Source organism: Carcharodon carcharias, chromosome 16, assembly GCF_017639515.1.
Source record: "Carcharodon carcharias isolate sCarCar2 chromosome 16, sCarCar2.pri, whole genome shotgun sequence".
Taxonomy (NCBI): Eukaryota; Metazoa; Chordata; class Chondrichthyes; order Lamniformes; family Lamnidae; genus Carcharodon; species Carcharodon carcharias.
In genome coordinates this window covers 102,705,897-102,731,930 of record NC_054482.1, presented here as the reverse complement: position 1 = coordinate 102,731,930, position 26,034 = coordinate 102,705,897, and the positions used below count along the sequence as shown (strand labels likewise).

Sequence of the window (26,034 nt, the reverse complement as noted above, 5' to 3'; positions counted from 1 at the left end):
AATTATTTCTCTTTCATCCAAGTCATTGATATGTGTGTTAAAAGGCTAAGGCCCACGTACAAATCCCTGGAGAATATGACTTGTCACATCCGCCAATCAGAGAATGTTCCCTTTATCCCTATTCTTTGCCTTACAACTCCCAAGGAATTACCAACCTATGATACAAGGTTACCTCTTAATTCTGTGCACCCTAATTTTTTCATAATAACATCTTGTGGAACCTTATCAGATAGCTTCTAAAAGTCCATATAGACAACATGAATAGGTACTCCCCTATCCATCATGTTTGTGACCTCCTCAAAAAATTCAACTAGATGTGATGTGACCTATCCTTCACAAATTCATATTGTCTTTGATCCACTCATAGTTGACCAAGTGCTCAGTCATTCTCTCCCCTGATGATAGATTGCACTGCACGATTGATTTGAAACTGACCGGTCTATAGTTACCAATTTTTTCACTCCACCCAATGCTACCTCCCCCACCCCCAACCACCACCTTCTGAAATAATGAACAGGTATTTGTTAATTACCAACCTAACACAATTCCTGAAACTAGTGAGCTTTGCTAAATAATGACTAACATTCCTTTTCTAATTTCTTTACTTGGTTGGAAACCATCAGGCCCTAGAGTTGTCTATTTATCCTTATTTCTCATTATTTTCTCCATTGTTATTTTCTCACTTACATTAAGTTCTTCTCCTGGGTATAATTTTAGGTTCCCTTGTATCACTAGTATTTTCTCCTCTTGTTCCATTGTGAAAATACATACAAGGGCCTCAATTTTGCGCAGGGGTGGGACAATTCCTGGCTCCACAAACCCGACCCAGGATAAAGTGCCCTGGAAGTTCGGATATTTGGCTCGGGGAGGGGATGGGGGTGGTGGGTGAAAATGGGAGTCTTGGCAGGTGACCCAGAAAGAGTTTGGAGGCCACTGGGTGCAGAGGTGGGCTGGATGGAAGGTTTGCCTTGGTGCTCTGGCACTTTGTGCATCATATCAAAAAATGAATAAAACAAAAACAGCCCTCCAGCCCTCACCCCTCACACCCCTTCAATCCCCTCCCCCCACACTCTCCATGCCCCATCCATGTCAAACCATGTCCCCCCACCCGCCCCCATGGCCCCTATATCCACCATGCCAACCTATACCCCTCCACCAACCCCCATGGCCCCTCATATGCTCCATGCCAGCCTATGACCCTCCACCCACACCCATGGCCCTTTATAGCCTCAATGTTAACCTTTGGCCTCCACCCACCCCCATGGTCCTTTATAGCCCTTAGTCACTATGCCAACTTAGTCTCAAGGCATACCAACCCATGTCCTCTACCCACAAGCATTTGCCCTTACATCTACCATGCTAACTCAACCATTATCCACCATGGGCAGACTTCAGGACCCATGCTGAGATTAAATAAAGTTCCTAAGTGTCTATTGGTGAATTCACTATTTCGAAAAAAATGTCTTTGATAAAAACCTATTAAGGACATTTAACGTCCTTTAACAAGCATTTGTATACATAGTCCCACTTTAATGATTACCTGCAGCTGTCAATCAAACTGTGAACTGACAGGCACCCTACTAGGATAATGATAGATTGTGAAATCAGTTAACCAACACTAATCCTGTAATGATAACAGTCAGGCTTAAGACAACAGAGAGATGAGGAGCAAGCACTGATGTTTTTTAACACTGTAGACAGTTTTTTCTAATAGTTAAAGGGAAGGACATTTAAATGCTTTGACAGCTTGAAAAGTTCTCTTGGCAGCTCTTATGCACTTTTTAGCACATTCGTGTCTAATTTTAACAATCGTGAACGGCACTTTAACTCTCCAAAAGGGCATCTGACCTCTCCTAAAGGTGTCCTAGAACAATATCCAAAAGGGTACCTTTCCTTTCCAAAAGGGTACTCCACCTCTTCAAAGAATTCTGGCAGCTTTAGACCTTCTCCTACCAAGTCTAAAATGCAGAAGTGTTTTGGGCATTCCAATAATCAAAATCACATCTGAAAGAGGCAGTTGCCCTTTAACATGTGCTGCTGCTTTCGAGAATATGGATGTGCACGTTCGAACCCGCCCCCATTTCCCCTACTCCTGCAAAAATAGCAGAGGGAGGGTTGAGGGTGGGACTTCCAGATCCAGGCCTCCTCCACCAATTTTCACAAAGACAAAGAGGTTCTCTGTCTGCACAAAAATCCTGGCCAAAGTATTAATTTAAGTGTTTTTCCATTTTCTTATTGTCCTTAATAATCACTTCCACGTCTATCTTTAATGGGCCCAGATTCTCCCATTTAGGAACATAGAAGTAGGGCATTTGGCCCCTCGAGCCTGCTCCGCCACTTAACTAGATAACGGGCTGATCTGCTACCTCAATGCCATCTTCCCACACTATTCCCATTTCCTTTGATGTCATTTGTATCTAGAAACCTATTAACCTCTGCTTTGAACATACTCAATGACTGAGCCTCCACAGCCCTCTGAAATAGAGAATTACAAAGATTCACCACCCTCTGAGTAAAGAAATGCCTCCTTATCTCAGTCATAATTGGCCTATTTCATAGTGAGACTGTGATCCCTGGCTCTAGAGCCCCCAACCAGGGAAAACAACTTTCCTGCATTTACACTGTCGAGCCCTGTAGGAATTTTGTACACTTCAATGAGGTCACTTCTCATTCTTCTAAACTCTAGAGAATACAGCCTCAATCTCCCCTCATAGGATAATTCCATCATCTGAGGGATTAGTCCAGTGAACCTTTGTTGCAGTCCCTCTATGGCCAGTATATTCTTTCTTAGGTAAGGAGTGCAAAATCACACACAGTACTCCAGGTGTGGACTTACCAAAGCTCTATACAACTTCTGCGAGACTTCCTTAGTCCTGTACTCAAATCCCCTTGCAATAAAGGCATTCCTAATTTCTTGTTGCACCTGCATATTAACTTTCTGGGACTTATAAACAAGAACACCCAGGTCCCTTTGGGCATCAAAACTTATCAATCTATTCCCTTTTACTAAATACTCTACATTTCTGTTTTTCCTACTTAAGTGGATAACTTCACAATTTTCCATATTATATTCCATCTGCCATGTTCTTGCCCACTCACTTAGCCTGTCTAAATCCCCTTGAAACCTCTTTGCATCCTTTTCATGTCTCACGTTCCCACCAAGTTTTGTGTCATCAGCAAACTTGGAAATATTACATTTGATCTCCACATCCAAATCATTTATATAGATTGTGAATAGCTGGGACCCAGGCACTGATCCTTATAGTACTCCACTAATCACAGCCTGCCAATCTAAGGGTGATTCATTTATCCCTACTCTCTGTTTTCTGTCGGTTAACCAATCCTCAAGCCATGTTGCTATATTACCCCCAATCCCATGTGCTCTAATTTTGCTTCCTAACCTCTTGTGTGGGAACTTATCGAAAACCTTCTGAAGATCCAAATACATAACATCCACTGGTTCTCCCTTATCTATCCTGCTAATAACATCCTCAAAAAACTTGAACAGGCTTGTCAAACATGATTTCCCTTTCATAAATCCATGTTGACTCTATCCAATCCTACCATTATTTTCTAAGTACCCAGTTATCACATGCTTTATAGTAGATTCTAGCATTTTCCCTACTACTGATGTCAGGCTAACAGGTCAGTAGTTCCCAGTTTTCTCTCTCCCTCCTTTATTAAATATTGGGGTTACATTTGCTACCTTCCAATCCGCAGGTACCGTAAATACAGGATGTATTTACCACTCTCTTTCTCTTAATATATTTATAAAAAGACTTTTGCTGTTAGTCTTGTTAGCTAGGAACTGGTGCACAAAAGACAAAACAGCTGGCATCAGATAGCCAGAGTCAAAGGGCCACGTTCAGAGTTTGTACATGGGCTGTTTTATAGTAGTAATCCTTTTTAATAGTTTCTCAGTCTAGCTACTGAGGCAAAAGGCGAGGTTTTGTTATGTTGTCTGGCTGCTGCTCATTTTATCATTGATTAGACCATGTGTTGAGTGCAGACCAATCAAAGAGTTTCAAGGGACTCCGCAGTGCTACAATCATTTATACAAGAAAACATTTTAATAGTAAAATGTCAGCACATTGCAATATCATTTCAGGAAATAATATTCAATATGTTATAGATATTTGCAAGAAACAATGTTTTTTTTAAAATTCTTAGATAAGTTTTTGATATTTGAAGATAAATTTCATACTAAGCTTCCTTGTCCCAATTGTATCTTACATTGTAAATACAGAATCTACTAGTGAGCTTAACTACACAGAATCTGGAAAAAGACTCTGTCATCATTACTGCAAGAATAAAGACAAGTGCGGTCATGAATGTTGTAAGTGCTAATAAACAGACATTAGACATTTATTCAACTATTGAAAGTATATTTAGTTAAATATTTCCGCACATTTCCACTCCTAATGTAATTCTAAGTGTGTGGAGGTATTTTTACCCTGCCCACATGGGGTGGGAATTTCCTGCTAAAGCCAACCTAATGGTGTTATGACCACAGCTAGTGTTAACTGCTGCATAAACCAAATCCCAAAGGGAAACTTGGTTTACAGGCCATACCCTTATGTTTGTATTCTGAAAATGAGAAGAGGACGCACCAATCTCAACAATAAGAGGTCCAGTAACGCTTTTGGAATTTTTAAAAATGAAAAATAAAAGTTTTATTAGCAAGAATAAAAGAAAACTTAAGCACACAAGATTACAGTTTCACAATTAAGATTAGTCTTCCAAAGCATTCCCCCGAAAACTCTCTACTTGGCCAAACCACAGGTAAACACCTACCAGGGAACACTCCCTTATAGATGTCTAACTATGAAATCCAGTAATATTACACAAGGCAAACTGCTGTATCTTCAAAACAGGCATACCACATGAGCTCTACCCTCTTCCACTCTGCGGTGGAATCCACTTCAGAATAAAACTGCTTGATGCAGCCCAAGACTTTTCTGGCTTGACTAGGTGGCTGCTTCAAATGAATCCTCTCCCAGTTATCTCTCTAAGCTCTCCAACTAACTCTAAAATACCTTTTGTTTCCCTTTCATCTCCAGTTTTATTGTTCTCACACTTTTTTGAAACTCAAATCCTTCCAAAATATAAAACTTTTATGTCTCTATCTTATCTTTGCTTTTGGGTCAATAAAATATAACACCCCACTACTATTTACCTATGGAACTCCTGTAAGATGCAAACATGTTTTTTTGTACCTCTGACTCCCCTTTTATATTTAAACAAACTCTCAACTTATATAAAAATGCAAATGTTAGATCTAACCTATTTACTTGTACCTCAAACTTAACACCTTTATCCTTTTCATGTTTCAAAGCCCCCAGACAACTTGACACCTATCAATCCCTTGCCCAGCTTGATTAAATCACACACAGGCACCCAGCTTTCTTCAAAGAACGACACAATATTCCCCAAAAATATTTTTAAAAATAACATCCATTCTCACAATAGGAAGAAGAATTGTTGCCAAAAGAAACCCAAAAAGGTAAATCTTTTAATGTTTTCTCCTGGACAGTAGCAGAGTTTCAGTCTACTCTGACTTTGACCTCTTCCTCCTGCCCCACAGCTGCAAAGCTTCCCGACTACACCTAAGTGCCATTCCTTCAGTTCCTAGTCTCCTGCTGCCTGACATTGCACTTGTGCCAGCCAGTTGCCACTTCCCACCAGTTTTGAGCAGGAATTTGACTGAGGCTATGTAGATGAGGCCCAGGAGCTAAAATCTGCTGAGTCTCATGTAACCAATGTCAAGAGATATAGCTGCTACCTCCACCCACCCACTCCCATCTGAGTTACTGTTAGAGATATAATTTCTAGGGCCTCCACTCTTACCCAATTTTCCCCAGGATCTTCAATACATTCCATCAGATCCTCATTTAGCTTAACTGATTTCTGTTACTCAGTGTACCAGTGATTTATTTCCACTAATGCATGGTACTTCTTTCTAGGTAAATTTGGTGTATCAGTTGGGCGGAGCTGCGCTATATCTCAAGCAACAACAACAAATTTTTCTTCCTATCTCAGTGATCTTAAAAGCAGAAGTGAGACTTCATCAGCTCCATCAGTTAAACGACTAAAGGTAACTTTACTGTGTCATAATAACATTTCAAAATATTATTTTATAAAGATCTAAAGAGTTAAAACATTTTCTTTTTCTTGTAATAGATACAGACAATAAATGATTTAGGGCCAGTAAACCTTCAACAGTTTGCTTACACGGCAAAACCTCCATTGTCAACATTATCTAGGTAAAGAGATACTTATACCGTAGTAAGTATAATGCAATTTATTGCATTTGACATTAAAATTAAACTTTATCACATTGCATTTTTCATGTTCAATTATTTTCAAGGTACTATGAAACAAAGCCAGGTCCAGCAGCTCAAAACCAGAATCACATCAGTGTAAGAAGTCACCGACAACAACAGACACCATATTATGGTGAAGGTGGGTTTGGAAGAATTTTCTTTTTTGCTGCTTTCTCAGTCCTCAGTGCTATTTTGCATGTCCAAGAGTGGGATTTAAGTTTGAGTGTTGTATTTTGTAATATCAATGGTACTGCTTTCATGTTGAGATGATCTCATTGACAGAAATCCACACTGCTTTAGACAATGTCATTGCCATCCTTAATTTAAAATGGCAGCAAGGATTCATACAGGCAATCTGGAATATTCTGCACTTGGTTTTGAAGCCTTTTTTTGAAATTAACTCATGGGCAGGATTTTCCCGTCGGGGAGCAGGGAGTGGTGCCTGCTCGCCGACACGTAAAATGATGCACGGTGACGTCGGGCGGAACTCCCGACGTCACCGTGCCCCAGTTAAATTTTCTGGTTGGTGGGGGTGTGGCAAAATCAGCTGTGAGCCTCCTGACCTGTCAATGGCCAATTGAGGCCGTTGACAGAGTCATTCAGCTAATTAATGGACCTGCCCGTCCAACCTTAAGGTTGGCGGGCAGGCCAGGAGCCCCATCAGGAATTAGAAAAAGCATGAAACCTCATGCACAGGCGGGATGAGGTTTCATGTAAGTTTTAAAAAATTTTATTAAAGTTTTTTTTAAATTATGGGCATGTCCCAACTCATGTGACAGTGTCACATGAGGGGACATGTCAGGAATTTTTTTTTTCTATTCTTAATATTCGTGACAGAGCAGCCAATCTCCCTGAGGCGGCACTTAGCCTCAGGGAGATGAGTGCCCTCTTTCATGTGCATGTGCGAAAGAGCGCACTCTCAGGTTTAGGGATTCCCTCCCCCCCGCCCGCACATGGAGAGCATAGTGCTTCCATGCGGACGTTGCGCCGAACGGGCCTTAATTGGCCTGCCCACGTAAAATGGCGCTGTGCCCCCAATTGGGGTGCGCCGATTGGAGGCAAGCCTGTGCGCGCCTGCAATTCAACTTTTCCCCCAAAGGGGGGAAAATCCTGCCCCATTTGTGTGAAGGTTCTTTGTGCACTATTTTAACAAAGGCATTGGTGTATTTATTTTTAAATGGATTAACACTGTCATTAGTATAGTCAACAAAGGTATTTCATATGAATACATCATTTGTTAATATATTAATATTCAAGTAACCTGATTTTACCAATGAGATATCTAAATTTAGAGTGAATTACAGAATGTAGTAACAGAAAATGCTGGAAATGCACAGCGGATCATTCAGCATCTGAAAAGAAAAACATCCAAATGAATGTTTTGGATAAAGACCCTTGATTGGCACTAAGGATCTTTTAGTACTGAGTTGGTGTTGGGTTAGAATGCACTAATGTGATATTTAGTAATTTGTAACGTTATTTACATTGACTAAAATAGCTGGTTAAAGTTAAGGATATTATCATCATTGGACTATTTGGAAGGTCATTACTGTTTACTTTGATTATTCTTTACAATCTTCTTTCGAACCATGATCTGTAATTTTAAAAGGAAATGCTAAGTGTTATAACTTGTGCACTGTGGACTTATAAAAATTAAGCGGACTGCAACAGTTCATGACGGCAGCTCACCACCACCTTCTCAAAGGACAATTAGGAATGGGCAATAAATGCTGGCCTAGCCAGCGACATCCACATCCCATGGAAGAAATTTTAAAACAGGAGTTGCCCATACATGTATGTTCCCATGAAGTATGGGCACAATGAATTATGGACAACATTTCCAATATGTTATTGGGATATATTTTTGTCTTTGTCACAGAATCACAGTGCAGAAGAGGCCCTTCGGCCCATCGAGTCTGCACCAACATGTGAGAAACACCTGACCTACCTACCTAATCCCATTTACCAGCACTTGGCCCATAGCTTTGAATGTTATGACGTGCCAAGTGCTCATTCAGGTACTTTTTAAAGAATGTGAGGCAACCCGCCTCCGCCAACCTCCCAGGCAGTGCATTCCAGACCAGCAACACCCTCTGGGTAAAAACGTTTTTCCACACATCCCCCCTAAACTTCCTGCCCCTGACCTTGAACATATGCCCACTTGTGACTGACCCTTCAACTAAGGGGAACAGCTGCTCCCTATCCACCCTGTCCATTCCCCTCATAATCTTGTACACCTTGATCAGGTCACCCCTCAGCCTTCTCTGCTCCAACCCAGGTCTATCCAACCTCTCTTCATAGTTTAAATGTTTCATCCCAGGCACCATCCTTGTGAATCTCCTCTGCACCCCCTCCAGTGCAATCATATCCTTCCTATAATGTGGCAACCAGAACTGCACACAGTACTCCAGCTGTGGCCTCACCAAGGTTCTATACAACTCCAACATGACCTCTCTACTTTTGTAATCTATGCCTTGATTGATAAAGGCAAGTGTCCCATATGCCTTTTCACCATCCCACTAACATGCCCCTCCACCTTCAGAGATCTATGGACATACACGCCAAGGTCCCTTTGTTCCTCAGAATTTCCTAGTGTCATGCCATTCATTGAATACTTCCTTGTCAAATTACTCCTTGTCAATCCTGGTCAAGCAACAAGTGAATTTTAAAATTTTTATCCGTGTTTTTAAATCCCTGCATGGCCTCACCCCTCTAATCTCCTCCAGCCCCACACACTCCAAGATACCTTCACTCATCTAATTGTGGTCTTTTGAGCATCCCTAATTTTAAATTGCTTCACTATTGGCTGTGCCTTCATCTGCTTAGGCAATAAGCTCTGTAATTCCCTCAATGAACTTCTCTTCCTCGCTACTTCTCTTTCCTCCTTTAAGACTTTGACACCCACCTCTTTGACCAAGCTTTTGGCTGTCTGCCCTACCTCTTGTTGCTCAGTGTCAAATTTTGATTTATAATGCTCCTGTGAAGTGCCTTGGGATATTTACTATGTTAGAGGTGCTGTATAAATAAAAGTTTCTTTTCATTTACTGTAGCAGTAGTAACCTGTAAGTGCAGATCTCCTGGGCCAGAAGCTTACCTATGTCAAGCGGCTGGGCAGGAGTGGGCAGGGGTGGGCACGGAGCCGATCACCACCCTGGATCGGCTGCGTGCTGCCATTTTACGTGGGCAGCCAATTAAGGCCCATCCAGCATGACGCACGGCCAGTAGCGCTCAACGCTACCTGTGCAGGTGGGGGGAGGAGAGAGAATCGGTTCCTGCGCTCTTTCATGCATGTGTGCGAGAGAGGGCAGCAATCTCCCTGAGGCAGCTCCGTGCCTCAGGGAGATTAAGTTGATATTAAAATAATTAAATAAATCATTTAAAAAGTTATCTAAACATGTCCCCTCATGTAACTGTGTCACATGAGATGGGACATGTTTTTATGTTGCGGGAAAGTTTTTTATTTATTTAATAAAACCTTCAGAAAACCTCATCCCGCCCGTGCATGAGCTTTCCTGAAAAACGGGAAGGCCGCTTGGGCTCTTCGCCTGCCCGCCAACCTTAAGCTTGGACGGGCAGCGTTGTTAATGAGCTTGATTGCTTTTTTAATGGCCTTAATAGGCCGTTGACAGTTCGGCGGGTGCACAGCTACCTCCAACGCGCTCCTGCGGAATGAAATATCTAAATGACGTGCGATGATGTCGGGACACACGACCGACATCATCTCGCGTCATTTTGCGCGTCGGTGTGTCAGGCCCCGCTGACGGCGATACTCTGGCCCGACATTCTAGAACTCACCCAATTTTTATTCTGTTGCTTTCCGTAGAATGAAACTCAGAAATATTCTGTAATGAGCAGGTGATCCTGCATGATGAAGAAATCCTAATTAATGGCTTTATTTTCTAAGAGGGTTACATATTATAAAATCCGCTTTGCTTAATTAACACATACATAACTAAGGTGACTGCTGGAATTGTGGTGCCGTAGTGTTGCAGCAGATTGGCGCAGGTTTGAATTTACAAACTACTGAAATTAGCTAAAAGCACCAAGAGGTGGCTAGACATTTCAGCATAGAGATGGGAAGAACAGCCCTCTCACACATTCTTTGTAGCAGAGTGTTCAAGGCCAACACCAACAGAATTCCAGAAGAAACTTCCAACTGTCTTAATTGGTGATTGGCACAGAGTGTGGAGGAAACCAATTTATGGAAAATATTTTGTCAAAGTCACTAAAAATTTTGTTTAACATTTTTCTTATGGGGATATTCTGCAGCTCAATCACAACAAAGTTCAACTGTGATTCCACCACGCCAAAATACACTAGAGTCTTTTAACTGCAACTCTACTGAAGCAGATGAAAGTGGCTATTGGTCACCAGAAGAGATGAATGTGAATTTTGACCTAGGAGATGATTTATGGAATGACTTTGATGATGAGAAGCTGGTAAATGCCAGCAATTTTGTTAGTTCGGAGGAAATCAACACTGATTATCAAACAGGTAATAGTGCAAAAATAAAAACAAAAAAACTGCGGATGCTGGAAATCCAAAACAAAAAGGGTCATGAGGACTCGAAACATCAACTCTTTTCTTCTCCGCCGATGCTGCCAGACCTGCTGAGTTTTTCCAGGTAATTCTGTTTTTGTTTTAGGTAATAGTGCAGCTCTTTTTGAATGATTCTTTAGTTTTCAGACTTCTAAGCTGAAAACCAATCCCTTTCTCAGGTTTGGTGAATGGAAATTTTGATTGACTATAAACAGAAGTTCACATACTGTATTACATTAAGGAGGTTACTACTAAATTTCAAGAATAGCAAGCAATCCCAGAAATAATGGCCCAGGTCTTCTGATCAGCGGCGATGCTTGGGAGCTCCGTGCCTCAGGGAGATTGAAGTGCACTTTCGCATTTCAGGCCCGCTCTCCCTCCTGCCCCCGCCCGCTCCCTCCTCCACCCCCGCCGAGCCCGCCCGATGAGGGCAAAATTCTGGCCATGCTTTTCTTCAAAATAGTGGTTCTTTCACAACCATCCAGGCAGGCAGATGGGGCCTCGCTTTTTAATGTCTCATCTGAAAGATAGAACCCGCACCACCACCAGCACCCCCCCCCCCCCCCCCCCCCCACCTCCCCTCCCATGGTGCAAAATTCCCTCAGTACTGCACTGGAGTGGCAACCTTAATTTTTCTGATCAGGCATGGAGTGGGACTTGAAGCTGGAACCTTGTGACTCAGAGGCAAGAGAGCTACCACATAGGTCCTGGCTGGCAGTAGGAAATTCCTTGGAAATACTACATTTGCAATATTCTCAATTTTATCCTGTTTTGATTTAATATGCATATATTAAGAAACTTTTCAAATTTAGAAGCATTTCTTTCTCCACATAGTGGATCCTAAAGTCAGCTTCAGTGTGCTTGGTTTCAAACTGTGTTCTTTGAATGCTGCTACGTTGCTGAGTACTTGTAATATACAACAGTTCTGTAATTTCCATGAGACAAAATTAAAACTTCAGCCTTTTTGCTAGGAGTATTAACTTTTGTATGTTTGTTAAGTGATTAAAAAAAGTCAATTGAATCTAAAAATGTTCTAATATTTGTATTATTTAAATAGATTCATCCTTTAGCATATTTCAAAACTTAACAGGATACAACCAGTTGCCTGAAAGTCCTTTGAAACAGTTCCAGAACCAAACAACTAATGACAAACATAAAAGGTGAGCTTTACAACGTAATTGCTTACTGACATAACTGGAAATAACATTTTTGTGACATTATTGTATGAATGCTTAACATGTTTATATCAAATTCCTTTTTCCCCTATTTAAGATAAATGGGGTAGATTTTCACTCTGAGATTTTCAGGCTGCCTGACAGACAACCTCAGCTGGCAATGGGAGGCCTGATCCATTTTAAGGGCTAGGCCTCAATGATGTAAGGATAGCAAGCTGCAGGTGATAATAGTGTGTCCTGGAAACTTAGGCAGTGTGCTGGATTCAGGTCTCCAGCCTCTGAGCCAAGCTAGCTCGGAGAGTCAGTAGGGGAATCTGTTCTTAGTATGACCCAATGCAGCAGCTACACAGGATATTTTTTGTGTACTCCTCCTGTCCTCACAAATATAAATAACTACTTATAATTGATCTCCTTTAAAGTATCATAGGATCTCATCTTAAATGTCTAAATTAGCTGCACACTTGCTTCAAACAGCTATCTAGACAGCTTATTCTGAGTTCCTTGTCAAAATGCCAATGTCCTCAGTGACCCTGAGAATGGGGCAGTAAATTCTTCCCCATGATTTTTGGGGTACTGCTGCCCTGCTTCCACCAACAGGATGTCTCAAAACAAGGGGGGAGCTCTCCATTAGCACAAAGGAGGATGATTGTTGAGGTCAATCATCTCTGTCCAGGACTGGCTGCATGTGTTCCTCAGAGTAGTTTCCTAGACCCAACTATCTTCAGATGCTTCATCAACATAAGGAGGGGATGTACAGGAGCGGGAGTGTGCGGGCTGCTTCCTGATCAGCGCCTGGGCGCGCCGCCCTTTACGTGTGTGGGCCTTAATTGGCCTGCCCAGCGTGATATCAGCCAGGAAGCGCTATGCCCTGTGTGGGCAAGGCAGGGGATTTTCCCTGAGCCGGGAGTGTGCTCTTTCGCGCATGCGTGCACAGATCTCCCTGAGGCAAAGTGCTGTCTCAGGGAGATCGGCTCAGAATTGAAACTTCGAATAAGGATGAGAAAACAATTTCGCTGCCATGTCCCCTCATGTGACACTGTCACATGAGTTGGGACATGTCCATAACTTGTATTTTGAAATATTCTGAGATTTTTAAATCACTCATGAAACCTCATCCCGTCGTTGGATGAGGTTTCATGCTTTTTCAGAAGCCCGCCAGGGCTCCAGGCCTGGGGAGATCCATTAATGATTTCAATTCATTTTTTAATGGCCTTAATAGGCCATTGACAGGTTGGCGGGCGCACAGCCGACTCAGCTGCACACCCGCCGACCTGAAAATCTAAATGACACAGGGTGATACCAGGGTGCATGCCCGATGTCACCCCGCATTATTTTATACGTCAGCGATCGGGCCTCGCCCCCATTCGCTGAACAGAAGATTCTGCCCAACGTCACAAAGAGAGGTTATCTAATGATTGCACCGTGTTCAGTACCATTCACAACTCCTCAGATAGTGAAGCAGTCCCTGCCTGCGTGCAGCAAGACCTGAACAACATTCAGGCTTGAGCTGATAAGTGGCAAGTAATATTTGCACTACGCACGTGCAAGAGAATGAACATCCACAACAAGAGAGAATCTGACCATCTCCCTTGATGTTCAACAGCATTAACATTGCTGATTCCCTCACCATCAACATTCTGGGGAGTCACCATTGATCAGAAACTTAACTAGACCAGCGACATAAATACTGTGGCTACAGGGGCACATCAGGTGCTGGGTATTCTGTGGGGGGTGGCTTATCTCCTGATCCCCAACATCTTTCTGCCATCCATAATGCACAGGTCAGAAGTATGATAGAGTAACCCCCACTTCCCTAGATGAGTGCAGCTCCAACAACACTCAAAAGGTCAGTACCCTGCAGGACAAACAGCCTGCTTGATCAGCACCCCATCCGCCACCTTAAATACTCACTCCTTCACCACCATTGTGGTTGTAATTTATCATCTACGAGATAAACTGGAGCAACTCACCAAGGCCACTTTGACAGCACCCTCCAAACCTGTGACATTTACACCTGGATGACCAAGGGCAGCAGGTGCATGAGAACATCATCACTTACAAGTTCCCCCCAATTCACATAACATCCTAACTTGGAACTATATCGTCATTCCACCACTGTCACTGGGTCAAGATCTAGGTACTCCCTCACCTACACCAGGTGAACTGCAGTTCAAGTCAGCTCATCATTTTCTTAAGAGCAATTAGGGATGAGCATTAAATGCTGGTCTTGGCAGCAATGCTTACATCCCATGAACAAATAAAAAAAGATTGTAGAATAAGATTGCTGAAATTATTTTCCAGGCTAATATACACATACCAGAAAGCATGAGTGGTTATGCATTTTAATTGATAAATCAGAGTTAAATATTACCCTATATCATACAATGTTAAATGCCAACTTCATTGAAATTTCCAGGGTACTTGGGTGCACTAGTTGTTCATCAAAGTGAGTGTTCATCAAAATGAGGATTGCCACTGCTATGGAACTAAACATTGGGGAGAATTTTCTCTTTGGCATGTGGGGGCGGGCCCTGCACGCTGACATGTAAAATGACACAAGGTGTTTCCCGATGTCACCACACGTCATTCCGATCTTCCAGTCAGCAGGCGCGCACCAGAGTCGGCTGCATGCCCGCCAAACTGCCAAAGGCCTGTTAGGGCCATTAATCAACCAACTAAACAAATTGACAGGGCTGCCCGTCCAACCTTAAGGGCGGGATGAGGTTTCATGAAGGTTTTATTAATTAAATTTTAAAAATTATGAAAATTCATAAACATGTCCCAGCTCATGTCAATAATTTTTTTTTTCCAACTTTACAACTGCACTCAATCTCCCTGAGGCAGCTCCGTGCCTCAGGGAGATTTCTGCACTCTTTCACGCGCATGCACAGGCCCCAACTCTCCCTTATCTCCCCACCCGCACAGGTAGCGTGAGCGCTACCAGGCGCGCATCACGTTGGGCAGGCCTTAATTGGCCTGCACATGTAAAATGGTGGTGCGCAGCCAACTGTGGGCGGTGTTCGGCTCGGCGCCCGCATGTGCCCAGTCCCAACCGGCCCGCCCGACAAGGAGAAATTTCTCCCCATTATTCTGTTTTTGAGTTCAGTGCTGTACAATCCGTTTCAAGTACAAGTTTATAATTGATGCTTCTCTGAATAAAAATATCAATTCGTACAAAATTATAACAAGTTTTGAATTGTTGGTTCCTAAACTGGATTTAGTCTTACATTGCCTAAAAGAATTTTTGTTGTGACTGTTGCAATCAGCAAAGGAAAGGGACCTTAATTATATCAGCCTAGGCTAGATTTTAATCAAGGCTCATAAAAAAATTCTTAGTATTTTCACATCATTGACAAAGCCAGCTTTTATTGCCCATTCCTAGTTGCTCTGAGACAATGATGGTACAACTGAGTGGCTTGCTAGTTCAAAAGGCAGTTAAGAGTCAACCACTTTTATTCGACTGAAGTCACAAAATGGTAAGGAGTGCAGGTTTCCGTACATAAGAACACCAGTAAACCATTGTTTTTACAACAATCTGACAACTTCTGTTCACTTTTACTGATGCCAACTTTTTACTTCTAGATTATTTTTTTCAACTGAATACCAATTCTTAGCTGTCATTGTGGGATTTGATATTGCTTTATAGAGCCAAAGGGAAGAATGTTGCCCCCCCCCCCCCCCCCCCCCCCCCCCCGTCTGTGGGGGAAGTGCAGGAGCGGGTGCGCCCCCAATCGGGGACGTGCTGCCATTTTACGTGGGCGGGCCAATTAAGGCCCGCCCAGCGTGACATGACCAGGAAGCACTATGCACTTCCTGTGCAGCGGGGGGGGGGGCGGATTCCCTCAGCCGAGAGTGCACTCTTTCGCGCCATTCATGCGAAAGAGCACACTCATCGCCTTGAGGCTAAGTGCTGCCTCAGGGAGATCAGCTCCAAATTTAATAATGGTGAAAGGGCAAAAATAAAATTTCCCTGACATGTCCCCTCATGTGACACTGTCATGAAACGTCATCCCGCCCATGAATGAGGTTTCATGCTTTTTCTGAAGCCCACCAGGGGCTCCCAGCCTGCCAACCAACCTTAAGGTTGGATGGGCAGGTCCATTAAGTATCTCAATTACTTTTTAAATGGCCTCAATTAGCCATTGACAGATCGGCGGGCGCACAGCTGATTCGGCTGTGCCCCTGCTGACCTGTAAATTGAAATGACGCGGGGTGACGTCGGGAATTCTGCCTGACATCATCCCGCAACATTTTACGTGTCGGCAAGCAGGTCCCAACCCCCGCTCGCCCACCTAAAGATCCTGGACATAGGGTCATAGAGGTCTACAGCACAGAAAAAGGCCCTTCGGCCCATTGAGTCAGCACCATTCAAACAAGTATCTAACTATTCTAATTCCATTTTCCAGCATCAGGGCCTTAGCCTTGTATGCTATGGCATCGCAAGTGCATGTTGAAATACTTCTTAAATGTTATGAGGGTTTCTGCCTCTACCACCCTTTCAGGTAGTGAGTTCCAGATTCCCACCACCCTCTGGGTGAAAAAATTCTTACTCACATCCCCTCTAAACCTCCAGCCCCTTACCTTAAATCTGTGCCCCCTGGTTATTGATCTTTCCACCAAGGGGAAAAGTTCCTTCCTGTCTACCCTATCTATGCCACTCATAATTTTATACACCTCAATCATGTCCCCCCTCAATCTCCTCTGTCCAGGGAAAATAACCCCAATCTATCCAATCTCTCCTCATAACTAAAACTCTGCAGCCCAGGCAACATCCTGGTAAATCTCCTCTGCACTCTCTCTAGTGCAATCACATCTTTCCTATAATGCGGATTCCAGAACTGCAGGCAATACTCTAGCTGTGGCCTAACCAGCGTTTTATACGGTTCCAGCATAACCTCCATCTCTCCCTGCTCGCATATTCTATGGGCTGAATTTTTCTGTCAGCAAGCAGGGGGGTGGGGCCCGCTCGCCGACATGAAAATTACGCGGGATGACGTTGGGCGGAACCCCCGATGTCATCCCGCCCTATTTAAATCTTCAGGAAGGCGGGGGCATAGCGAAATCAGCTGTGCACCCACCGACCTGTCAATGCCAATTGAGGCCATTGACAGGATCATTAAAACAATTAAAGGACCTGACCATCCAACCTTAAGGCTGGCGGGCAGGCCAGGAGCCCCAGCGGGCTTCTGAAAAGACATGAAACCTCATCCACCAGTGGGATGAGGTTTCATGTAGGGTTTAAAAATTTTATTAAAGTTTCAGTGAAATTTATTAACATGTCCCATCTGATGTGACATTGTCACATGAGGGGTACATGTTAAGGATTTTTTTATTTTTCTATTTTTAAAGTTTACAAAGCTTTCAACGATCTCCCTGAGGCAGCACTTAGCCTCAGGGAGATGTGCACATGCGCGAAAGAGCGCACTCTCACATTTGGGGAATCCCCGCCCCCTGTCCACACTGGAAGCACATAGCGCTTCCCGCTGGGCATCATGCTGGGTGGGCCTTAATTGGCCCGCCCACTTGAAATGGCAGTGGGGCCCGCTTCTCCGGCAGGGTTTCAGGTCCCCACCCGCAGGAGATTGGGTCGGGCCCGCCCGCCCGACTGGCAGAAAATTCGGCCCTATGTCGTGGTTGATAAAGACAAGTATCCCATATGCCTTCTTAACCACCTTATCTACCTGTCCCGCTATCTTAAGGGACCAGTGGACATGTACACCAAGGTCCCTCTGATCCTCGGTTCTTCCCAGGGTCCCACCATTCATCGTGTATTCCCGTGCCTTGTTTGTCCTGCCCAAGTGCCTCACCTCACATTTATCTGGATTAATTTCCATTTGGCACTGATCAGCCCATCTGACCCGCCCGTCTATATCCTCCTGTAATCTAAGGCCATCCTCCTCACTATTTACCACCCCACCAATTTTCGTGTCATCCACGAACTTACTGATCAACCCCCCCTACATTCAAGTCTAAATCGTTTATATATATACCACAAACAGCAAGGGACCCAACACCAATCCTTGTGGAACCCCACTGGACACAGGCATCCAGTTACAAAAATGCCCCTTGACCATCACCCTCTGCTTCCTGCCATTCAAATTGCCTTGGATCCCATGGGCTCTTACCTTCGTTATCAGTCTCCTATGCGGGACCTTGTCAAAAGCCTTGCTGAAGTCCAAGTAGACTACATCAAATGCACTGCCCTCATCTGCGCACCCGGTCTCCTCTTCGAAAAATTCAATCAAATTAGTCAGACATGACCTTCTCTTAACAAAACCATGCTGACTGTCCTTGATTAATCCCTGCCTCTCCAAGTATAGATTAATTCTGTCCCTCAGAATTGCTTCCAATAGTTTCCCCACCACTGAGGTTAGACTGACTGGCCTGTAGATCCCTGCATTGTCCCTTCCTACCATCTTGAATAACGGTACCGCATTGGCTGTCCTCCAGTCCTCTGGCACCTCTCCTGTGGCCAGAGAGGTATTGAAAATTATTGCCAGCGCCCCTGCTATCTCTTCCCTTGTCTCACTCAACAGCCTGGGATATATTTCATCTGGCCCTGGAAATTTATCTACTTTTAAGCCTGCCAGACCACTTAGAACCGCCTCTCTCCCTTTCTATGCTAATTTCTTTAATTATATCACAGTCCTTCTGCCTGATTTTCATACCCACTTCATCCGTCTCACTTGTGAACACACACAAAGTATTCATTTAGAACCCTAACCACGTCTTCCAGCTCCACACACAAATTACCACTATGGTCCTTGATGGGCCCTACTCTTTCCCTAGTTATCCTCTTACTCTTAATGTACTTGTAAAATAACTTTGGATTTTCCTGTATTTTACCTGCCAATGTTTTTTCATGACCCCTTTTTGCTCTGCTAATTTCCTTTTTAAGTTCCCCCCTACACATTCTATACTCCTCTAGGGCTTCCACTGTTTTGAGCCCTTGGTATCTGCCATAAGCCTCCCTTTTTCTCTTTATCCAATCCTGTATATCCCTTGACATCCAGGGTTCCTTGGATTTGTTGGTCTTACCCTTTGTCTTTACTGGAATATGTTGGCCCTGTATTCTTCCTATTTTCTTCTTGAATGAGTCCCACTGCTCTGATGCCAATTTACCTAAAAGTAGCTACTCCCAGTCCACTCTGGCCAAATCATATTTGACCTTATTAAAATCGGCCTTTCCCCAATTTAGAACTCTGTTTTCTGGCCCACCCTTGACCTTTTCCATAACAACCTTGAATCTAACAGAGTTATGATTACTATCTGCAAAATGCTCCCCCACTGATACCTATACCACTGGCCCAGCTTCATTCCCTAAAATTAAGTCCAGGACCACCCCCTCTCTTGTAGGACCTTCTACATACTGACTTAAAAAGCTTTCCAGGATGCAGTATAAGAATTCCGCTCCCTCGAAACCTATCACACTATGACTAACCCAGTTAATGTCAGGGAAGTTGAAACCCCCCCACCTTTACTACCCTTTTTTTTACACTTCTCTGAAATTTGCTTACATATCTGCTCTTCTATTTCTCTCTGACTGTTTGGGGGCCTATAGTACACTCCCAGCAATGTGATTGATTTTTTTTTTGTACTACAGTTTTACCCACAGGGCTTCATTTGTGGAGCCATCCAAGATATCATCCCTCCTTTCTGCTGTAATTGATTCCTTGATCAATATTGCGATTCCCCCTCCTCTTTTACCTCCTTCCCTGTCCCACCTGAAGACCCTATATCCAGGAATATTGAGCTGCCAATCCTGCCGCTCTCTCAACCATGTCCAGGATCTTTAGGTCAGCGAGGGGGAGGGCGAGGCCTACTCAGCGACATGTAAAATGTCGCGGGATGATGTTGGGCGGAACTCCAACATCACCCCACATCATTTCAATTTTCAGGTCGGCGGGGGCGCAGCCAAATCAACTGTGCACCCACCAACCTATCAACGGCCTATTGAGGCCATTTAAAAACTAATCAAGATAATTAATGGACCTGCCCATCCAACCTTAAGATTGGTGGGCAGGCCGGGAGCCCTGGCTGGGTTCAGAAAAAGTGGGCGGGCTGAGGTTTCATGAGGGTTTAAAAAATTTTAATAAATGTATGCTTTAAAATAATGGACATGTCCCAACTCATGAGACAGTGTCACATGAGGGGACATGTCAGGGAAATTTTATTTTTGCCCCTTCACCATTTCTTATTTGGTGCCGATCTCCCTGAGGCAGCACTTAGCCTCAGGGAGATGAGTGCACTCTGTCGTGCACATGCATGCACATGCACTCTCAGCTGGGTGAATCCCCCCCACCCCTGTCCGCACAGGGAGCACATAGTATTTCCTGGCGGACATCATGCTGGCCCACCCACATAAAATGGCGGCGCGCCCCCAATCAGGGGAACCAATCGGAGGCACGCCCGCTCCTGCACTTCCCCCCCGACAGGGGGATATTTCTTCCCCATGTCTCTGTGAGAGCAATGACATCATACTTCCATGTGTTAATTTGTGCCCTTAGCTCATCTACCTTATTTGTCAGACTCCTTGCATTAAAATAAAAACCATTCAACGTTGCCAAACTCCCTTGTGCCTTAACTGGCCTATAATTTCTATGCCTTCCAGACTCACATGCTGTCTCTTCTAGTTTTGTCTGTGCATCTCCCCTTGCTGAACCTCCTCTCAGGATCCCACCCCCCTGCCAAGTTAGTTTAAAACCCTCCCCAACAACACTAGCAAACCTTCCTACAAGGGTGTTGGTCCAATTCCGGTTCAGGTGCAACCCGTCCACCATGTACAGGTGCCAACGCCCCCAGAAACAGTCCCAATGTCCCAGAAATCTAAAGCCCACCCTCCTGCACTATCTCTTTTTCTGTATTGTTATGTATTATTTATATTAACTCAGGCCTCTTGATTACTGATCCAGTAAATGGGTCCCAGTGTGTATTAATGCATTTCGGACCTGTTCAAATGGTAGCAGATTTAATCTACAAGGGTCTGTTTTTGATCATTAGAATAAAATAATTAATGCCACCCTAAAACTAGTACTCAGAGAAATTAAGTGCAATTGTGTGTATGTGGACTTTGCTGTTTAGAATGTATGTCCTATACTTGTTGAATTAGTATAATAGTAGCAGTGAGCCTGATGACTACAGCCAAGATGTCAAAACACTTTACAATAGAATACAGCAGGTCCCAAGAACCATATTATAATTAAGAACTTTATAGGTAATTGCATTTTCTTCAATTATCTTGTGGTCCCGCTTTAAAAAAATACTGTATTCCTATAATTTAGCACTTCTATTATGTGCAATGAGTAGTTTTTGCTAAACATATTTTCATTGATTTTCTCAGCGTTGGATATCTGCCAACAAGGGAACAACTCAGCTCCTTGAATTCTAGGTTATCATTTAACTCAACAGCTCAAGAAACAGTAAGTTGTAACATAAAGAAATTTATTACATTTAACAGTCTGGTAATGTAACCAGGAAATCATTCCTTTAAACGTCCAAAGGTTGCAAGTCTTAGTCCCCAAACTGTCACTTAAATTTGTAAGTAAGAATCTGGTGCCTTTATCAATTCTTGACAAGGCAACTTGGTGCAGCATCTTTCAGAGTTGATGCATTCCAGCTGGGAAGACAAGAAAAAGTGTGCTTTTCTGCTAAATTTGATGCTGAACTTGCACTAATGCCACATAAGTTCAAAATAAAATTGGTACTTTTTAAAAAAACATGTTTCAGATACCACAATAGAAAATATATTTGGCATCATCTGACATGACATGATGTCATATAGCATGTGCTTTGAAATTACTTTTTTTGATACCAGCGTAGGAATAATTATTTCATCCCTTCACTATTTTAGTGGAGTTTTTAAAATTGATAATTTAATACTTCCATGTAAAAGCAGAGAGATAAATTTCACGTGAATGCACTATTTATACACTGGCATCCAAAAGTGTAATTTCAGTACCTTGGGGTGTTAAACAGCATTTAGTGCAGGAGAAATGCAACAAGATATTTGTGACATCTAAATATTCCAATTACTAATCTGTGATCACAAACTGTTCAAACACTTTCAAGTAAATTCTAATATGCCTCGTGCTATAGATTATTCTTGTTTTTTTGGTTCCCAGATGTTGTTAATAATCACACTTTTAGTTTGTATAGATCAGAAACTCTTTATGTTTAATTTTTTCATGCTGTCTGGATCAAAAGAGAAATGGACTTGAATTGCCTATGTACACATCATTTAGGTCTGTAATGGAACTGTGAAATGTGGTCCCCTGGAACACTTACACATAACACATTAGTTCCTAACCATGTAGTTCCTAGCTATTTAGAGATATTTACAGGTAATATAACAACATATAACACCTCGGCTTCAAAAAAATTAAATAAATTATTTCATTTAAAATTTTAGATTGAATGCATATCTGATTACAATATAAAGAAAACTGTCCTAGATGAAATTTTTGATAAATGTTAATTTTATATTGCAGTCTAAAACCTTTGGAACTATTCATCACACAAGTCTTGTGAAAGGTTCCAAGGAAGGACTGAGTTCTGCATCTTCTGAACTGAATGTGATGAAGTATTCCAAAACCAGTGGGCCATTAGATTGTTTTCGGCCATACAGTACAAACACTGAAAAAGAATCCAGGTGGGTGCATGTATTTCATTAGGAAAAGCTTTTTTAGGATAGAAATCAGAATGTGAACTGAGTTTCTGTATTTTACAATATGAAAAGGTAAACATCAATATTTTAAGATAAACCCGAACTTTAATGTTTTAATTTATAAATTAAAAGTGTGTTGTAGATTATTTTATATTTGATTGCAATTTTGTCTATTTCAGATGTGCTTCAGAGGAAGAGTGTGATGCTCTGCTTGGCATTTTTGATGGCATATTTTAGAATATCATTTGCTTAAAACTTGTTAACAACAAATATATTTGCAATGCATCAACAAATTGCAAAGCCTTTCACTTTGTTAACTGTTTGAGACATGCGCCAACTAGAACATGATTTGAAAATGGTACATAAGTGACAATTTTTGAATTTACTGTCAGTATTTACAATGGAAATTGATGTTTCTTTTTGAAGCAAATCATTTTAAGTATTATATATCTGAACTGCAAAGACAAACAACATTGGATATGAGTGGACAAAAGTTAAATCATCTGTCTAAAATTTCTCTTCATTATTGGAGCAGAGATGTTAATCTACCTAATTTTGATAGATTAGCACTTCCAATAAAATAGCAGAGAGGAATTTCAGATGAAGCAAACCAAGTGTTTGCTAGAATCCCATGTTTGAATTTCAGAACTGAACTAATGTAATTTGCTGTCAAACTATATGATTATGTTTCTTTACAATTAAAAATGCATCAGCTCTGTTTTGTGAATAAATACATAATATAAAAAAAAACAGAAAATGCTGGAAATAGTAGGTGGAAGTCAGGGGAGATTTAATCCTGCCTTCCGTCCTATCACAGACCTTCCCTTTTCTTTCCTCCACTTCCCTCCCCTCCTTTTCCCTGCCTCTTTTTTCCTTTAATTCCCTCTTTCCCTGTGCTTACATAAAACCTGTTAACAGCTGTAACTTTTTCCAGTTCTTATGAAAGGTCAATGACCTGAAATGTCAACTTTGTCTCTTTCCCCATAGATGCTGCCTGACCTGCCGAGTATTTCCAGCATTTTCTGTTCTTATTTCAGATTTCCAGAATCTGCAGTATTTTATTTTTGTTGAATAAATATGTGATTGAAACGATTGATTCGCCACACATTTTATTGTGTAATGTGTAAAATATTTCCCTTAGTTCTCAAGCTCAGCTACTGACTAACTTAAGTGACATGTCGAAACTGTAATTTTAAGAGAAGCTCGACACCTGCCAGCCTTCTCAGCTGGAGAGTAGTGATTGTGCTTGTCATGAAAAAAGCTAAAATGAGAAGGAAATATGTATATACATACACATTTTAAATAGGTAAATAATTACTTGTAAACAGAAATGTTAAGATAATTTAATGATTATAGTCGAGTTACTGTCAGCTTTTGAAACGAATTTGAATTGAATGTAAAAAAACCAACTCAGTAGAGGTGATTGTCTGCATGAATAAAGTTGTGTTCCTTCAAGAGTCCAGTATCTCAACCCAGTTTGTTTATTATGCATCAATAGATAAAATAATATTATAATTGCCGCTGATGGGAGAAGGAATCAAGGGTAATAAGTCTAGTTTTTCCTCTTTATTGGCAATAGGAAATTTTTTTGGAAATTGATTTATTTTGCCTGTATTCCTCATCTTTTCTGTTCTATTTCTCTCCTGAGGGTATTAGCTGCAGAAGTACTGGACACGCTCATAAAGTACTTTACTCAAATGGTTGTTTTCCATGTATGAGTTTAAACAGGGAATGCCAGCTGGCTGTTTCACTGTTGGGAGCAACACAGCTGAGCCCAATGCTGTCCTCATCCAGCATCCACATACACTTAATTTCCAATGGGTTGGAGGGGTTCATTGGAAGCAGCGATTAGAAGCAAAAACCCTAATTATTGTATTTTCTCTCCTAGGCTAGAGGTTTTCAGGCTAATTTTAGTGGTCATATTGCCATCATAGCTGAGAACATCCAGTGCAGCGCAGACTTTGGAATCAGATCAATATGGATGGTATCTTCTGGCCCCATTGGCGGCAGGTATCAAGGCAGGCGGAAAGGGAACAATTCAACATAAGGGGCAGAAATGGGTTTCATGCTGGTGTAAAATCAGCGGGATCATCCGATGGTGTCTGCCATTGGCAGAACACGAATCCCACTTGAAGCCGGCGTGAACCCTGATTTACACCCTGGTAATGGAATGCAAAGTAAGACCCAACCGGAATCTTCCCCCCATGCCCGATTTACTATTATGCCAACACAAAAATACACTGGCCCAGAATATTTCTGGACAAGCATGACGTGCAGAAGTCGAGACTTACCATTAGGGCCTTGTTTAGGTCATGGACAGCCGAGGAAAGGAAGTTGCCGGAGCCCTACAGCTACCGGCCCCTGGATCCTCATGTGCTGGGTGGATCCTTATGCACATGGCTCCACCGCGAAGCAGCTCTCAGAAGGTGAAAGGTCTCTGTTGATGCTTTGGACCTGTTTTGGAACATCATCGTCTTGGCCATGGGCTGTTACAGATGATCGGTCAAGCCGGGCGTGTAGGGAGTAAGGGTGGAGGAGGGAGTAAGAGTGGTGGAGAGAGTAAGGGGAAGGATGTCCAGGTGAACATTCAAGGGAGGGTTCTGTGGAGTCAATGACTGCCTCCTAAGGAACGAACTGAGGGTGGGCATTGTAGGAGGGAATGGTGAGTGTGAGAGGGGGCAGAGGGAGTCGGTCGGGTAGGAGGGTGAGGGTGTGTCAGTAATGGTAGAAGGGACAGCAAGGGTGGCCTATGGGGACTCAGAGAGACAGAGACCCTGGGAGTGGGAAGGAGGAGGTCGGGCAGGTCAATGTGAATGGTGGTGGGATTCTCAGAAAGGTAAGGAACATGCAAGTTTCACCTGGACATCCTGGAATGATGTGTTTGGGTTGGTAGGTGACGGTGGGGAGGTGGAAGGTGATGCTGGGGGCTCCACAGTGATGGGGTAAAGGACATGGGTGACTCGGGTAGGGGAAAGGCTGAGGGAGCTGACAAGTTACTTAAGCACGACCATGGTTGTGGAAATCGAAAGTGAGTTGAGCCTCCTGTTGGATGGGCACAGGTGCTGCATGACAGTGCAGTCAGTGGGTGGCGGAGCTGCAGGTCAGCTCAGATGGACAACTGAAAGAAAACCCCAGCAGGCAGCATTGAAAATGTTTTGGACAGTAAGCTGAGTGTGGTGGATGAAGACTCTGCAAATGTGGAGATTGTTTGCTCGAGGCTCTGAAAGGCCCTGCCAAACACACACTTCTCCCTCCAGAATCACTCCTGGTCTAGTTGCATGAAGCTGAACTGCTAGTGGTGGGGGGTGTTGCAGGGGGAGGACTCATGAAGCCT

At 42.8% G+C, this 26,034-nt stretch overlaps 1 protein-coding gene across 1 annotated transcript in view; it reads left to right on the top strand.

Moving 5' to 3' along the window:
- The window catches only part of hfm1 (helicase for meiosis 1), a 118,516-nt gene extending 95,579 nt beyond the window's left edge, over window positions 1-22,937 (top strand). Inside the window, exons 27-35 of the mRNA XM_041207838.1 lie at window positions 4,247-4,336; window positions 5,964-6,094; window positions 6,181-6,263; window positions 6,368-6,462; window positions 10,593-10,817; window positions 11,920-12,022; window positions 21,378-21,456; window positions 22,525-22,685; window positions 22,880-22,937. Coding sequence (XP_041063772.1) covers window positions 4,247-4,336; window positions 5,964-6,094; window positions 6,181-6,263; window positions 6,368-6,462; window positions 10,593-10,817; window positions 11,920-12,022; window positions 21,378-21,456; window positions 22,525-22,685; window positions 22,880-22,937 — 1,025 coding nt within the window. The remainder of the gene's footprint in view (window positions 1-4,246; window positions 4,337-5,963; window positions 6,095-6,180; window positions 6,264-6,367; window positions 6,463-10,592; window positions 10,818-11,919; window positions 12,023-21,377; window positions 21,457-22,524; window positions 22,686-22,879) is intronic.
- Window positions 22,938-26,034: the final 3,097 nt, after the last annotated feature.